Source organism: Diabrotica virgifera, chromosome 6, assembly GCF_917563875.1.
Source record: "Diabrotica virgifera virgifera chromosome 6, PGI_DIABVI_V3a".
In the NCBI taxonomy this organism is placed as follows: Eukaryota; Metazoa; Arthropoda; class Insecta; order Coleoptera; family Chrysomelidae; genus Diabrotica; species Diabrotica virgifera.
This window is the reverse complement of record NC_065448.1, coordinates 41,383,631-41,400,857: the sequence shown is the minus strand read 5'-3', so window position 1 is coordinate 41,400,857 and position 17,227 is coordinate 41,383,631. Positions and strand designations below refer to the sequence as shown.

The window sequence follows — 17,227 nt, the reverse complement described above, 5'->3', positions numbered from 1 at the left end:
AGCTTTGAGATGCTACGTGTTCTCTATACTGCAATATGGACTTGAAAGCTGCACATTGAAGCAAGATCACATAAATAAGCTACAATCATTTGAAATGTGGTGTTACAGAAGGATGCTTGGAATAGCATGGACACAGTGACACAGAAGAAAACGAACATGGAAGTATTGCGAGAAATGGGTAAAGAATGCGAAATAATAAACACAATAAAAATAAGAAAGTTACAATATCTGGGGCACGTAGGTAATGAGGGGACAGCGATATGAAATGCTAAAACTGATAATACAGGGAAATATAAGAGGTGGAAGGAGTATAAGAAGAAGGAGAGTGTCATGGTTGAAGAATTTAAGGGACTGGTTTAAATGCAGTTCTATAGAACTCTTCAGAGCAGAGGTAGATAGAGTAAAGATAGTGATGATGATATCCAACCTCCGAATATAAGACAGCACTTAAAGAAGAAGGTACCTAAATTCAAGTTCAAACCTTCTACTATCAGGTCCCGAAAATAATTTTTGCCATATTTTATTCTAAGATATATTTTTTTAGTTGTTAATGCGGAAGGTTCCTTAGCAAAGACGGGCGATCTGGCTAATCGGAGAACAACTAAAAAACAATATTTTAAAACGAAATAAGTCCAATATACTTATCAAGAACAAAAAAAGAAATTACAAAAGACCTTTTTTTGTTTAAAATGATCCAAAAATCTGGGCCGATTTTTTTTTAATTTATAAAAAAAGTCATTTGTTAATTATTAATTAAATATAGTCAGAAAAAAAATACATCAGACACCCCTTGTTTTATAATTGCTAACATACTAAATTACATATCAAATCATTTTTATCCATTAAACAGATCGGTGGAATTCGACCTATATAGGATCCTCTACTATTGTGGCGACGTCAATGATCCAATTGGATATCATAAAAAAATATTTACTGACATCAATCTCTTATTATTCTTTAGCTTACTGTATATCTGGAGATTGTTTACTTTTTAATTTTTCACCAATTAGAAACTAGGAAATAGTTTAAAATACACCAACAACTAACAAGGCTATCAAATAGATAAACACTAAAGGCCACATGTACTGAAAGTTCTCGCACCATTGCAATGAAAACGCAAATAAGTAACAAATAATTGTCAGAAATCTTTCAGTAAAAGAAAAATTTTTAGGAGTAATTAAAAAAGTGGCATACAAGGAGTAATGATATAGGTCTGGATCCCGCGTATGAAAAAAAAGTTGATTAATAGCAAGCTGAAATTTTGTTAATAGCTTAAGGGTGTCTAGTCGGAAAAACTTTGATATATGGGAACACTGGAACAGGGGAAGTTTTAATCGTGGAACAGGTTAAAAATTTGGAACGGTCAGACCACGAAAACGGCACATGTATTTTGTCCGACAAAACAGACTTAAACTCTTCGAACAGAGATTAAACTCTCCTGCAAAAATCAGACTGCTATTTATCACCAAATGGGCGTTTTAATGAGTGGAACATGTAGAATATGTCAAATGACAGTAATTATGACAGGTGATAAATAGCAGTCTGATTTTTTGCATGAGAGTTTAATCTCTATTCGGAGAGTTTAAGTCTGTTCTGTCGGACAAAATAAATGTGCCGTTTTCGTGGTGTGACCGTTCCAAATTTTTAACCTGTTCCACAATTAAAACTGCCCCTGTTCCAGTGTTCCCATATATCAAAGTTTATCCGACTAGACATCCTTAAGCTAATAACAAATTTTCAGCTTGCTATTGTAACTAGTATGCGATGGACTACTCCAGTTAATTGAAATAATATTCGAAAATATTACCTCAACTAACCAAGATAGCCATCGTCACACCCTTAGCTTAGCTCAGTCACTCAGGTGTGTGTTCGTCTTGTCCTAACCTTAGATATGAACTATGAAAATTGGAATGGAAGCAAACAAAACAATATTTTTAACTAATCATGTTTATTGTTCATGACTTAGTAAATTGCATTAACAAATGTATTCAAATTCTTGCCAAAAACTAACAATTCTGGATTATACTTATGGCTTTTGGTAGCTGATGGCATCTTCTTGATGTTGAATGGTACTGCTGCTGGTTCTGCAACCGGCTCTGGAGACGTGGATGTTCTAGGCCACCAGGCCTACAGGTGTTGGTTGGTTGCAGTCAAGATGGAATGTGGTTGCAGTCTAGATGACATGTCCCTCGTTGTTATATCGCCGGCGATTGAGGATTCCTGAAGCTCCCGGAGGGAGGACGTTGATTTTTATCCCAAAAACTAGAAGAGTAAAACACATATCAACGATCAAGAAGTTAATAACCAAAGTGTGCCAGTCTACCATTCTTCAAGATATAATCAAAAAGAGTAGCAGATGACAAGAACAAATTACTTAAATGAAATTAAGATGAGGAGAATAGTTAAAATTTGATTCACACGTGCATATTAATAGATGAAAAAAAAAATATAAAAACCAAACACATGATAGAACATTTGAAGGTTAGATATAAAAAATGTTATAAGAAGGAATGGAATGGATGGAATATAATGACTGTAAGAAATTATTAAAAGAAACTATATGTAACTCACCCCAAGAGGAAGATTTGTTGAAATAGAAATGATTTATTTTTGAAGCTGCTCTGCTTTTTTAAAACATTACCCCTCCATTTTGAGAATGAGATATGGGGGTTGTCACTGTCATTAAAATGATGACAACGAACCTTCCCAGATAGCAATATAAACTTGTTTCAAACTTGCAACAAGTTTGATACATCAAACATGAAAGTTTGCTGTAGGTTTGCCATGGCAATTTTGCAAGCTTGCAGCAAGTTTAAATCAAACTTGCTAGTTGGTGTGTGACAAACTTGCATGAAGTTTGTTTTTTCAAACTTGATACAAACTTGATATAATAAACTTGCTGAAGGTTTGTTTTTGTTTTGTTGCATGAAGTTTGTATTTTCAAACTTGATACAAACTTACTTAAGGTTTGTTTTGACATACTAGCCACAATTTGAATAAAACAATGTGAATAAAAAATACAATACCATTTTATATAACTATTTATTCAGTAATCACTCAACTAAAATACAATCTATTGTCTAAAATTATTTATTTGAACTTACATTAAACCCGCTAGCTTCAGATTCCGATGCTCAGTTTTGTCTCTCAGCTCTGAAACAAATAAAAGAAATTGTTATAAAGTCTTACTGTGTGAACAGAATTAATATTTGCTATTAAAAGAGATAAAAACATGTTAAAGTAACAATTTTACAATAAAACCTAAAAATTATTTATAAATAATAATTATAATATGTTTATTTTGGAGAGTATGTATGTAAATACATTCTAACGAAAGACATAAAAAACTTACCTAATCACCACAAGCAGGTGGGTCTATGAAAAAATGAAGAAAACAAGCTTCAGCTTAGTAATTAAAGTAATAGTCTCGGATAATTGTACGGTAAGTGTTGTAAAAAAAATCAAAGAAAAATATCAACATAGGATAGGATATACCTAACAATCTAACCACAAATTATCACCGCTTGGCACGGCAGGATGGCAGGTTACTTTTCCCGTGTTGCCAGCTGTCGAGTAAGCTTTTTCCCTCAACGTAGATACCTTAAAAATTCCCACTTTTATGATAAAATTCCCTCCTATGCTTCTATTTAAAAAATCTGTGAAAATATTATGTTGAATTATTTTTAAATATTTTGATTTTTATAAATATTTTACAATTTGGACTGGAGCAAAGATTCCCTGATAAGATAACTTTTTCCCTTTTATGTTGAAAATTCTCGCAGAAAGGGAAATTTACCACAGGTGGCAACACTCTCGTTTTCGTGGGCTTGACATCAGTCAGGGTAACGGACGAAACCGAACCGAACCGACCGTAACGTGTAATAGATGACACGCGTGACATGGCTTTGCAAATGTACGCTTGCAGCAAAGTTGCTACAAACTTGAATCATCATCTATGTCATAACAATATTGCAGCAAACTTGACACAAACTTGCCTCGTCATATTTGACGCAGCAATTTAAAATCAAAGAAGAATCAAACTTGCCACAAGTTTACATGCTATCTGGGTTGGAGCGAAATTTGAAATAACGAACATGGAACACAAGAGATGATACAATGTAAATAGGGTTGCCTATTATAGAACGGACGCCAACCAATTTTTAAAGGAGAAATGGGTAAACCAAATAGAAGAAGATAATTATTAATGAAATATTAAAGGAAATAAGGTAAAATAATTATTTAAAAATAAAATATCAAAGATGTGACGTTTGTAACGTTACACTATTAATCAACTTTTTTTTTCATACGCGGGATCCAGACCTAATACACAATAATAATATGTCACGGTATCCAGCCAGCATCAGATTAGAGAAATAAGCCTACTCCAGGGAAATACATACGTTCCTTTTTACATGAGTTGTTAAAATTAATTAAAAATCAAGAATCCTTATTGTTTTCATAGTTTTATGAGCAAAAAATTATTAAATCAACATTTATAATAATTCGTCATTTTAAAGCTTTACTACTGGATCTACGGATCTAACTGAAAAATACTTGCTAGCTTTGAGATGTGGAGTTAATCCATAGTAGGCTATTGATTATGTTCAAAATAAGAGAGCTAAAATTAACTACAACGTTAACGCGATTTTATTGTCTCATATGGTCAATGGACCTCTAAGTTTGAAAAAACCACGGAGTGATACCATTTAAAGGGGTGCGTTTTTTAGAAAGGGGTGAATTAATCCCTAGGCACAGGGCGAATTAGGGTGAGTTCTATGCACTTTTGGTTCAAACACGTCTACAGGAAAATTGTTCCAGGTTAAATTTACTATCTAAATAATACATTTTAAAGTCAAAAATATTTCTTTTACAAAAATATATTCTAAAGAAAAGCAAGAAAAAAACATGAAAGAAAGCAATTTTGTTTTTTGCCCCATAACTTTTTTCCACAGGGATAGAGGTATAGGCATTGCTTCAGCGAAAAATAACTTCAACTTTTCCTCTTTAAAATGAAGTTTGGTAAAAGTCTCTAGGATTTATAGTTTCCGAAATAGGATTTTTCAAAATTCGCCACTCACAGCATTTTTGGGCTATTTCCACATTATTTCGCAAACATTGTTCTCTAACTTTTTTCTACGCATTTCTAGGTATATACTTAGGTACAATGGTCTATTGTACCATTTATATGCCTATATTTTTCCATTTATATTTTCCCCCATTTTAACTGCCTATAACTTATAAACGGCTCAAGATAGAAATATGCGGTTTTCGCTGAAATGTTTTGTTTTAGTAAAAGTTTTGTCTGAATGGACTGAATTTTTTATATCGCTTTCAAATACGAAAAGGAAAATAGCAGATTTTTGAAAAAAACGTTGTTGACTTTTTTTTAATAGAACACCCAGTATATTTTTTTGTAAATTGAAAGAAAGGTCATTCACCTATCCAGCGATATAAAGTTTTTCAAAATCGGTTGTCAAATCACTGAGTAATTAATTTTTAAAATGAGAGGTGCAACGTGGATATCACATACCTAAATAACATAACTAAGCAAATTGATATTATGTTATGTGATTTCCACATTGCATCTCTCATTTTAAAAATTAATTTCTCAGTCATTTGACCACCGATTTTAAAAAAATTTATATCGTTGGATAGGGAAATGACCGTTTTTTCAAGTTTTTAGGTAAATTACCATTTTTTTTGTCGGTTTTAAATAAAAAATGGCGGATTTTTGGAAAAAAAAACGTTTTTGACTTTTTTTATTGAAACACCCAGTATATTTTTTTATAGCTTAAAAAACGGTCATTTACCTATCCAGCGATATTAAATTTTTTAAAATCGGTTGTCAAATGACTGAGCAAATAATTTTTAAAATGAAAGATGCAATGTGAAAATCACATAACATAATATCATTTTGCTTAGTTATGTTATTTAGGTATGTGATATCCACGTTGCACCTCTCATTTTAAAAATTAATTACTCAGTGATTTGACCACCAATTTTGAAAAACTTTATATTGCTGGATAGGTGAATGACCTTTCTTTCAATTTACAAAAAAATACTGGGTGTTCCATTAAAAAAATGTCAACAACGCTTTTTTAAAAAATCCGCCATTTTTATTGTCGTATTTAAAAGCGATATAAAAATTTCGATCCATTCAGACAAAACTTTTACTAAAATAAAACATTTCATCGAAAACCTCATATTTCTATCTTAAGCCGTTTAGAAGTTATAGGCAGTTAAAATGGGGGAGAATATAAGGGGATACCCGGTACAAGACTATACGGAACTTTTTAAGCAAATTATGCTTTTTCAAGGTTTTATACTTTTAATGATTTTTGATATTATTAATGATTATTTTTTAAATTCCTCGTTATGACTTTTTTCTTGTACATTTAGGTATATACATTATGGAATAAAAAAAGATTTTCTTTACTTTAAAATGGTGTCTTGCCAAAAATTCTAGGATTATTTTTAAACAAGATATTCATAAGATATCCAAGGGTATCCGTAAATTGAGAAAAGTTATATATTTTTTTAATTTTTTTTTTCAATTAGAAGAATATAATTGCATATTATAATATAATTTTTAATTCCAAATAACTTTTCTCAATAACACTTTTCGATATTGTGAAATATAAAGGTACTTTACTCTTCAGCTAAATTCATATTTTTTAACATACCTCATACGCTATTGATAAAATTTTATATTTGATGATTGTGTCTTTAGTTTTAGACTATGCAGAGCATTTTATAAAGAATAATTTTTTTTCATAAAGTTTAAAAAAAAACGATTTCCATAATATGGAACTTAGTGGGACCTATTTAAGCATACATTGTTTAAAAATAGTCCTAAAATTTTTTACAATACTCCATTTTAAAGTAAAAAAAATAAGCTTTCCTTTTTATTATACAATGTACATATATACCTAAATATACAATAAAAAAATTATAATGAGAAATTTAAAAATATTTATATAATATATCAAAAATCATTAAAACTATAAAATTTTAAACAATCAAATTTTGCTTAAGAATAGCCACACTGCCTTCTACAATAGACCATTTTAAAGGTAATTGACCTTTCTTCCTATTCACATTGCATATAGGTACGGTATGTATTTACCTAAAGCTTCGTAGAAAAAAGTTACAGAACAATGTTTGAGAAGTAACAAGGAAAATGGGCCAAAATCGCTGTGAGTGGCGAATTTTGAAAAATCATATTTTGGAAACTACAAATAATAAAGACTTCTACTAAACGCCATTTTAAAGAGAAAAGATGGAAGTTTTTTCTGTTAAGAAATGCCTATAGCTATATCAACGTGGAAAAAAGTTATGGGGCAAAGAACAAAATTGCTATCTTTCGTGTTTTTTTCTTGCTTTTTTTTGAATATATTTTTGTAAAAAAAAACATTTTTGACTTTTAAATATGATATTTCCATAGTAAATTTAACCTGGAACAATTTTCCTGTAGACGTTTTTGCACCAAAAGTGCATAGAACTCACCCTAATTCGCCCTGTGCCTAGAGATTAATTCACCCCTTTCTCAAAATCGCACCCCTTTAAATGGTAGCACTCCGCGGTTTTTTCATATTAAGAGGTCCATTGACTATATTAAACAATAAAACCCCGTTAACGTTGTAGTTCCTTTCTAAAACACATTATCAATAGTCTAATAGGGTTTTCACAGTTTTATGAGCAACAAATTATTGAATCAACACTTATAATTAGTCACTTTAAAGCTTTACTACTACTACTGAATCTACAGATCCAACGATCCAACTGAAAAATCCTTGCTAGTTTTGAGATGTCGTGTTAATATGTGGGAAGAATGTGGAAAGGATGTGATATATTTTTTTGAATATAACGCGTAACAATCACGAACACCGTAAAAAAGATGAAAAAAAAAACAAAAGAAAAATACTATGAGGAAAGAAAAATGAGCTACTTTGGTCGCATACTAAAAAAATGAGTTATTGCGATTATTTATACAAGGTGAAAGGAAGACCGAGGAGATGACGCTATTAGACCGGGCAGTATCGTCGCCCCCGCTAGCGAAATTATTCCGATTCGATTTTTTTGCACAAACTTACTCAAAAATAAGCCCTTATAACATATCCACAGGGTGCCGGGCGGTGCCGTGGTCGAAAAATTGTTTAAACAATTTTTTAAAACAAATTCACAAAAAAAATTTTTTTATTTCGAACAAATCTTTTTTAGATAAATTGGCTTATTCTGAGCAAAAAAGGTCTCTTGTCATTTTTTTCTAAAATTGATTGTTGTCGAGTTATATGCGATTAAAAATTTGAAAAATGCGAAAATGGCCATTTTCAAGGCGTAATAACTCGATTAAACATTATTATTATGAGATTCAAAAAGTCACCAAATCAAGTGTCAAATCCCTTCTTCCAGGTACTGAAGAGATTATATTACTGAAGAAAAATAACAGCTTTCTAATAAAATAATGACAAAAATCTCTTCAGTACCTGGAAGAAGGGACTTGAAACTTGATTTTGGTGACTTTTTGAATCTCATAATAATAATGTTTTTCTACGACCATTTAATAACATGCTCATTATTCGCTATTTTTTCATAGATAATAGCACCCTTTACTGGAAACGTGAGTAATAATTCATTACTCACGGGCATAGAGTTATATATTAGCATAGAGAGAGTGTCTTTCAGAGCGAAGTGACGACACCATCTTTTTTATTTGGATTAGTGCTGTTTCACTCTTACGCATAGTAAAGCTGCTACAGTTGTCCTCCTCTTCCGTGCCTATATTCACACTGAATGTCATCATAGATTTTCGATACAATGTGTTAGAAAGAGATGCAGCAAACCAGTCCATGAGATCTTGTCGTCAGGAAGCGCGGAAGGTAGTCTCCCTCTATGTTAATATATACCTCTATGCTCACGGGCTGAAGCTACTCACGGGTCATTACTCACGGGCTGAAGTTAGATTCAAGTGGCGCATGCCACTTTTAATATTAATCGTATATAAATTGCAAATAAAATTACTTAAACTTGTTTATTTAATACAATAATTATTGTAATTTATACCAATAATTAACTTCGAAAATTTTTTAAAGGAATTTTAACTGTAACATTGTCAGTATATTTTTTACGTTTATATCTTGTTTACTAAAATTTTGACGTTTATCATTTAATTTAGTGACAGTGACATTAGCGCATTTTGTTTATGTTAATTGGAATTTATAACTAATATTGTGTTTGTTGTTTCAAGTTATATTGTGTTAAATATGTTATAATATATTATGTATAGTTATATCATTATATTATATATAGTTAAATGTAAATATACATTATAACTATATATATATATATATATATATATATATATATATATATATATATATATATATATATATATATATGAAATACGTCCACCGACAACAGCCATTTCCTATTTATTAGATTCACTTACAGTAGGTACAAATTTAAGCTTATAATTTTTCGGAAACGAATAGAACTTATATTGACTATTTCTAGTTGTATTTTTATAATAAATAAGAATTTAGTAATAGTAGGCAACCACTTATTCAGTCACGTACTAGGGGTAAATAGCATTTAGGAATTTTTGTAAATTATTATAATTTAAATCTCGAGTAGTTGAGAATTAAATTTTTTACTAATTAAAATAAAAAAGGTCGTAGAAAAAGTATAGTATTCTACTCGCATGTAATGGCTATTACTCACTCTGATGAATTACGACACTCGCCTACGGCTCGTGTCGCAAACTTCATCATCGTGAGTAATAGCCATCATTACATGCTCGTTGAATAATATACTATTAATCGAGTTATTAAGCCTTGAAAATGGCCATTTTCGCATTTTTCAAATTTTTAATCGCATATAACTCGACAACAATTAATTTTAGAAAAAAATTACAAGAGACCTTTTTTGCTCAGAATAAGCCAATTTATCTAAAAAAATTTTGTTCGAAATGAAAAAATTATTTTTGTGAATTTGTTTAAAAAAAATTGTTTAAACAATTTTTCGACCACGGCACCGCCCGGACCCTGTGGATATGTTATAAGGACCTCTTTTTGAGTAAGTTTTGTGCAAAAAAATTGAATCAGAATAATTTCGCTAGCGGGGGCGAGTATACTGCCCGGTCTATATGTCCTACTTGAAAACTTTAAGGCAGCGGAGTAGAAAAGCAATAACAGAACTCTACAGAACTGTTGCAGACAGAGTAAAATGAGCCGTGATGACCGCCAATGACCTTAAGGGATGAGGCACACTAAGAAGAAAAAGAAAAATAGGGGAGTGCAATTAGAACGAAAACATGCATTGTTTCGGAAAAATTCAGACAAGCTTGTATTTTTCTAAAACTTTTTTTGTTAGTTTATGTACTTGTTAAAGTAAAAAGTTCTATTCGCAGATTTGGCCGCTAATTGTTTATTAATTTTTTAAACAATAACAATTGTTTGGTATAAACAATTTTAAAAATATCGTTTAATTCATAATTTTACTTTGATCAAATATGTTTCTATTTTGTTTTTGATTATGCTGAATCCGAATATGGCATTGCAATTTGAAAATTGTTATACAGAAGCTCTGATACAGTATGTATGCGTAACTAGGAACCACATGGAAAACTTTTTTATTATCAATTTTACGAAAAAAAGTTATTCTTCATAAAATGCTCTGGATAGTCAAAAATCTAAAACTTAATCATCAGATATCAAATTTTATAAATTTTATACAAGTTATGTCAAAAATATGAATTACGTTAAAGAGTAAAGTACCTTTATATTCCAGAATATCAAAAAATTATATTATGAAAAGTTGTTTGAAATTTAAAACTATGTTTAAATATACAATTACAACATTCTAATTGAAAAAAAATTTCAATTTTTTGAAAAGAGTTATTCCTCATAAAATGCTCTCCCTGGTCTAAAATATAAGATACAAGCATCAGATATCAAACTTTTTTAATTTTATACGAGGTATGTAAAAAATATGAATTTTTCTTAAGAGTGAAGTGCCTTTATTATTCACAATATTTTAATTAGAAGGATGTAATTGAACACTAAAACAAATTTTTTAAATTCCAAACAACTTTTCTTAATAACACTTTTCGATATTGTGAAATGTAAAGGTACTTTACTCTTGAGTGAAATTCATATTTTTTGATATACCTCGTATAAAATTAATTAAATTTGATATTTGATTGCGTCATAGGTTATATACGATGCAGAGTATTTTATAAAGAATAACTTTTTTTGTAAAACTGACACTAAAAAAGTTATCAATAGGTTCCAAGTTACGCAGACATACTGTATAAGAGCTAAAAAAAAGTTTTTTACTGAACATTTATTATTGTTGAAGCTTATTTTATTAAATGTATTTTAGGTAAGTTTTACAGAAAAAAGTTTTGATCACTTTGTATAAACAAATTTTTTAGTTGGTAATTTTCGGTTTTTGTATTAAATTTTTGTTATCTTTCTTAATTTTCTCAAAAAGAAATAGTTTATTTCATTTCTAAAGTAAATTAATTCAGTGCATTTTAAAGATTACATCCTAAGCTTTAAAAAAGTACTTATAAAACTGTAATAGATCTGTTCAAACTTGAGTAATACCGTCTTAAAGTGGTGGTAATTCTATAAAATTACGAAGATTTCAAAAATTACATTTTCTGAGAAGTCGTATCATTTGAATTAAATTTTTGAGGTTTTTTTGAATGAAACATCATTTAGTAAAATGCTTAATTGTACATATTAGTTACACATTTTTAAATCACTTATAACCAAAATTCATGTAAGGCTCACTTTCCGCCCACACCATACATTTTATTTCTTTCTATTAAAACCAAAAGATAGCTTAATTATTCTTCTTTCATGTTCAATTTGTAAAATTTTATTTTATCCATTAGTTAAAGAATTACATTAAAATAAGTCAACCATGCACTTCGCCGTACGCTAGTTTACAGTGCGCCAATGTTTGTGAGAAGGGTGACTTTAGCGTTATAAATAAAAAATTATAGAAGATACAGATTTAATTTTAGAAAATTCTTTGTATAAGGTTTTTTTTGTAAAATTTTCTGAACTCTTCAATAGTCAAGTCAGTTTTTTTCTAAAATTTATATTTTCGGAGTTATTTAAAAAAACATCTAATTTCGTAGTTCATTTGTTTAATAAAAAATGAAGCACCCACATCTCGAGTAGAACTTTTTGATATGTTGTTTATTAAACATTTATTAATGAAATTACAAAAAATTCTATCTTGTTTGATTTTTTCCGAAGTGAAAATCTATATGCACTCCCCTAAAAAAAGAAAAAGAAGAAGCTATACCACGCATATCTGACCAATTTCCAAGTCCATTTTAAAAATATGTTAGAAAAGAAAAAAAATAAATAAAACTAACAATTTTGACAAAAATTGTATTATTAAATGTGAATTATTATATAAATATAATCAATTATCTCAGAAACGGCTTGAACGGTTTTTATAGGTTTTAGTTTGTAAGGATCTTGTGATGCGGCCGATATTATGGTGGTATTTGCATTGTTGTCAGATTTTCCGGTTTTCTGGAAATCGAATGAACTTTCTTATTTCAAATGGAGCACCCTGTATATTTTTAGCGTTTTAAGTTCTCAAGAAATACTAATGAATTTTCATGTAATATTTCCTATACCTAAATGCCATAACTTCGGAGTTATTGCCACCTTTATTAAAAAAAAAATTAAAAGAAATCATAATAAGTAACTTTTTCAGCCCCGGCAGACACAATTTTTGGTTCTCTGAATCACTGGGAACAAAAAAGGTATTTTGTAATTTTTCTCTAAGGTTGATCGTTTTCGAGTTATAACAACTTAAAACGTTTCAAGGCTCAAAAACACAAGTAAAAATATTATTTTTGAAAATACGAAGTGCCTAAATTCAAGTTTAGCCCATGTTGTTTGGCATGTTTTATCCTAAAACATTGTTTTTAATTGTTAATGTGTAATATTTTAGAATAAAACATACCAAAAATTCTTATGGGAAGCTGATGGAACAAGGTTGAACTTGAATTTAAACACTTCGTAATTTCAAAAATTATACTTTTTACTTGTGTTTTTGAGCCTTGAAAATCGTAATTTTTTGTTTTTTTTTTTTCAGTTTTAAAGATTGTCTATAACTCAAAAACGATCAACTTTGGGGAAAAATTTCAAAATACCTTTTTTTGTTCCCAGTGATTTAGTGAACCAAAAATATTGTCGGCCAGGGCCGAAAAAATTGATTTTTATTTGTTTTAATTTTTTTAAAATAAATGTGACAATAAATCCGAAATTACGGCATTTAGGTATAGGGAATATTACATGAAACATAATTAGTATTTCTTAAAGACTTGAAAACACAAAAAAAATAAAGAGTATTCCATTTGAAATAAGAAAGTTCATTAGGTTTCCAGAAAAATGGAAGATCTGACAACAATGTTAATACCACTATAATATCGGCTGCATTAGAAGACTCTTACTCACTAAAATAAAGAAAAATCGTGCAAGCCGTTTCCGAGAGAATTGAAGCGTTCCACACATAAAACTCACTCTGTATATAAATTAAATCCAATTTCTTTCAATAAAGGCTAGGATTGTGTTTCTTATTTTTCGTCGATGATTAGGTCCAAGTAAATCTTTTCTGGTCCAATCAGAGTTCACAAAATTTTGGGGACTATTCTGTACGATTCCCCGTTCGGTACAAATAGGTTTCAACATGACCAATATGTGGTAAACTTCGTTTCTTCCAGCTTTTTCAAACTCTTCTTTAAAACCATCCCAGGAAAAATCTTCCAGGTCTACATCAAAATCTTTTAAAGTGTTTATAAAACTGTCATAATAAATTTTAAGAAAATTGTCAAAATTCTTCTCCAAATCTTCTTTTATAACGCTGGTGAAAAGGAAAAACACCAAGTCACAAAGTGCAGAGTTGTAAGTTAGGAGTTGTAGATCTAAAATCTTACTTTGTAGGTATTTCCCCTCAGAATTTTTAAGCATCATGGAATTACTTGTCCAGAAATCACTATGTGCTATAGTGCTCCATGGTTCCGAAGGTGGAGGTCTGACAAAATTTGGATCAGTAAAACGATTGCACACATTTTTTATTCTGTCTAGATATGGTTCTAGTTCAGGACAATCTTTAGCTCCGTCAATGATAGACATATGAAAAACTTCTGCTATTTCTTTTACCTGTTCCAAACCTTGATTACGAACTAAACATGGTTTAATTTTGTCTTGGAATACTTTTGGTTTTAGCAATTTTAAGGCAATGGGTGTAGCATGAAACAGGGCTAAATCTTTCAAGATAATTTTCACTGCTTCTGTATCGTATCCTTCCAATCTATCTTGGGTAAAAAAGCCTTGAGTTTTTAAATTTTCAAAAATTAAAACACCGGTATCATCGACTTGATCACTGGTTTCAGTAACACTTAAACGAGCACCAAAGCACTGGGGAAATAGGTTACCATAACATTTAGAAGCTGGTATTTGGTACTCTTCTTGGAAAGCAATCAGAGTGGGAACAGCTACGGTATATGCAAAAACTTCTTTTTTAAATGTCACTAACACGTCAAACACTTTTCTTAGCATTTCATTCGCGGGCAGCAGTTTAGCAACAAGATTAATTGTTTTTTCTTCGTGACCGTTATGTGTTGATTTCACTTTTAAGTCGACGCTTATTATGACGGATCCATAATGTTCTCCTGGTGCTGTGAGCGCGTCGATTTTTTCGTCGATTATTTCATATTCTTTAAGTTTATTAGAAAGTAACTGGTATAGGTCGACTATCTTATGTTTCATTTTGATAATGAACCGCGAATGTATTTTACCTTATCGATAGATGTCAAGCAACTACTAAACTTCTAAATACAGTAATGAAATGCAACATAGAAAGGGAGGGATATTGTTGATTTATTCCGCATTGTCTCCATAGTTAGGGAATATAATTAGAATAATAAACTTAAAAGTCGGAAGCTTTTCAACCATTGCCGTAGTTTAGAAAGGATATATATTTCTAATAAATTAAACAAGTGACTTCTTTTTTTCCCTTACATTACGCATCAACCACGCAGTGTTATTAGCGTGTAAGGATTGTGTTACAAAATTATAAATTAAAAATATTGGATTATTAAACATAACAATAGGAAATTATAGAAAGCCCTAAATATAACAAGTAAACTAAAATACTATATCTTTGGTAAGAGGTTGTAAGAAGAATGTAAAAGTGTTTTTTGTATCACTGTCTTCTCCAAGTGCACTATCTAATGTTGGTGGTATGTTGTACTACTACTATCATTGTTTGATTTGCGTGTATAGATAAATTGCTATGTGGAAATGCGATCAATGATTGTCCCCGTTTAGGATTTTGTCCTCTTCAGGGTTTGTAGTGAATGTATAGTGTTGGCAGCAAAAGCAAACAGTCCGAAAAACACACTGGGGCAAGCGCCGTGTCCTGGTGTTTTTGGATCCTGGGTTATGCCGGACGGTGGTGTCCAGAAGGCTAAGAAGTCAACAGAGAAGAAAGTTTGATGGATTGTTGTTGGTTCCATAGACATTTACGTGTACTGTCCGTGCTTTGCTCTCGACCAGTCTCCCTAGAAACCATTGTACAACGACAGGCGAACCTGCGTCCCTCGTCGGCGGTCAGGAGGTGGCTTTGAGCGCAGCGTGGACAGTGTGCGTTCGAGTGGAGAAAATAGTTGCGGCTATTTTCTTGGGACGAACAGGTATAATTGTGCAATGAAGTTGGGAAACCGCAAAAAACCAACTTCTCCCTGTTCGGGGTAGGGAAGAGGAAATGTTAAAGGTGGGTACGGTAGGCTAACGGGGTAGCCTCGAGGATGTTTTCGTACTCCACCGGGAGTTCGTCAATGCATGTTTGCATTAGAGCGGACGGTAAATGAATCTTTTTGCGTTTGGGCTTTCGGTGGAGTACGTGGCCGGAAGATGGACAGGAACATTTGAGAGATTCTTGTGTGTCGGAGGGGGGGCCGTTGATTACTTTGATTGTGAAGTTCCTGTTCAGAGAGTTTATTCTCTCGGTGATTTTGGGGATGTTCGAGATGTTATGGATTTCGTTTGAGGGATATCGCCAGTGCTCATAGTTACATCTACGCAAGATTCTACGTTCAGCGCGCAACAACCACTCTTGTTTTGCTCTAGCGCAAAGAGAGTAGAGGCAAGATTTGTACTCCATGACGGGTCGAATAAAGGTCCTGTAAGTGTGGATGAGAGTCTTCTTGTGTGTCTTGCCAATTCGTCCAGAGAGAGAGTTGAGAAGTCTGGCCCTGTTCCTTACCCTATCTAAAGTTGCCTTTAGATCTGCGTTCCAGTTAAGAGTCCTGGTGAACAGAACTCCTAAATAGTTCGCAGTCGGGCTAATAACAAGCCTTTCTCCCAACAATCTCAGAGGATATTGGTCGTCTTCATTAATTATGATTCTATGTGACACAGAAGGGGCGCGAAACACAATTGTTGTTGTTTTGTTCGCGTTTAGCGTGACTCTCCACTTACAACACCATTCGCCGACACCGTCCAACAGAGCCTGGGCTCTTCTGAAGAGGAGTCTTGGGTTGTATCGAGAGGTTGTTGTGAGCAGAGCCGTGTCGTCTGCATAGAGAAACAGCCGAGTACCTGGGATATTTTGGTTAGTGATATCGCTGTTGTAGATGATGTACAACAGCGGTGCTAGGACTGAACCCTGGGGAACTCCAGCTTGTGGAGTGAAGGGGGTGGACTTTTGATCACTTATTTTCACTCTGACAGTTCGGTTGTGGAGGTATGAGTGTACAATTTTGGTAAATTGCAATGGAAGCCCGATGTCCAGAAGTTTCCGAACAAGTCCGTCGTGCCAGACCTGATCGAAAGCCTTCTGCACATCCAGGAATGTGGCTATGGCGAATGAACCATCGTTGATGGTTTGAGTAACTTTAGTGGTGAAATCAGTTATTGCATGTTTGGTAGATTTACCTGACTGGAATCCATATTGAAATTTTGGTATGATGTTATGGTTTTCGAGAAAGTCATTGAGCCTCTCTTTTAGGATTAGCTCAAGAACTTTGCCCAGAGTGTTGATTAAAGAAATTGGTCTATAGGATTCCACGTTGGTTGGGGGTTTGCCTTTTTTCAAAAGCATGATGGTATTGGCCACTTTCCACGGAGTAGGAAAGTGGCTGTTTTTGAGACATGCATTGAATATTTTAGTTAGAAGAGGGATGATACTC

The 17,227-nt window shown here is 31.9% G+C and overlaps 1 protein-coding gene and 1 long non-coding RNA gene across 2 annotated transcripts; both read right to left on the bottom strand.

Annotated features, from left to right (window-relative positions):
* Window positions 1-1,963: 1,963 nt before the first annotated feature.
* On the bottom strand, window positions 1,964-6,173 carry LOC126886875 (uncharacterized). Its single transcript, XR_007698801.1, has 3 exons — window positions 3,353-6,173; window positions 2,572-3,153; window positions 1,964-2,262 (listed from the first exon to the last, which is right to left on the bottom strand). It is a non-coding gene; the product is annotated as an uncharacterized LOC126886875 (long non-coding RNA).
* A 7,123-nt stretch (window positions 6,174-13,296) lies between these two features.
* LOC114324519 (uncharacterized) lies at window positions 13,297-14,870 on the bottom strand. Its single transcript, XM_028272378.2, has one exon. The coding sequence runs from the start codon at window positions 14,802-14,804 to the stop codon at window positions 13,569-13,571; it is 1,236 nt and encodes a 411-aa protein (XP_028128179.2). The 5' UTR covers window positions 14,805-14,870; the 3' UTR covers window positions 13,297-13,568.
* Between the last annotated feature and the right edge of the window lie 2,357 nt (window positions 14,871-17,227).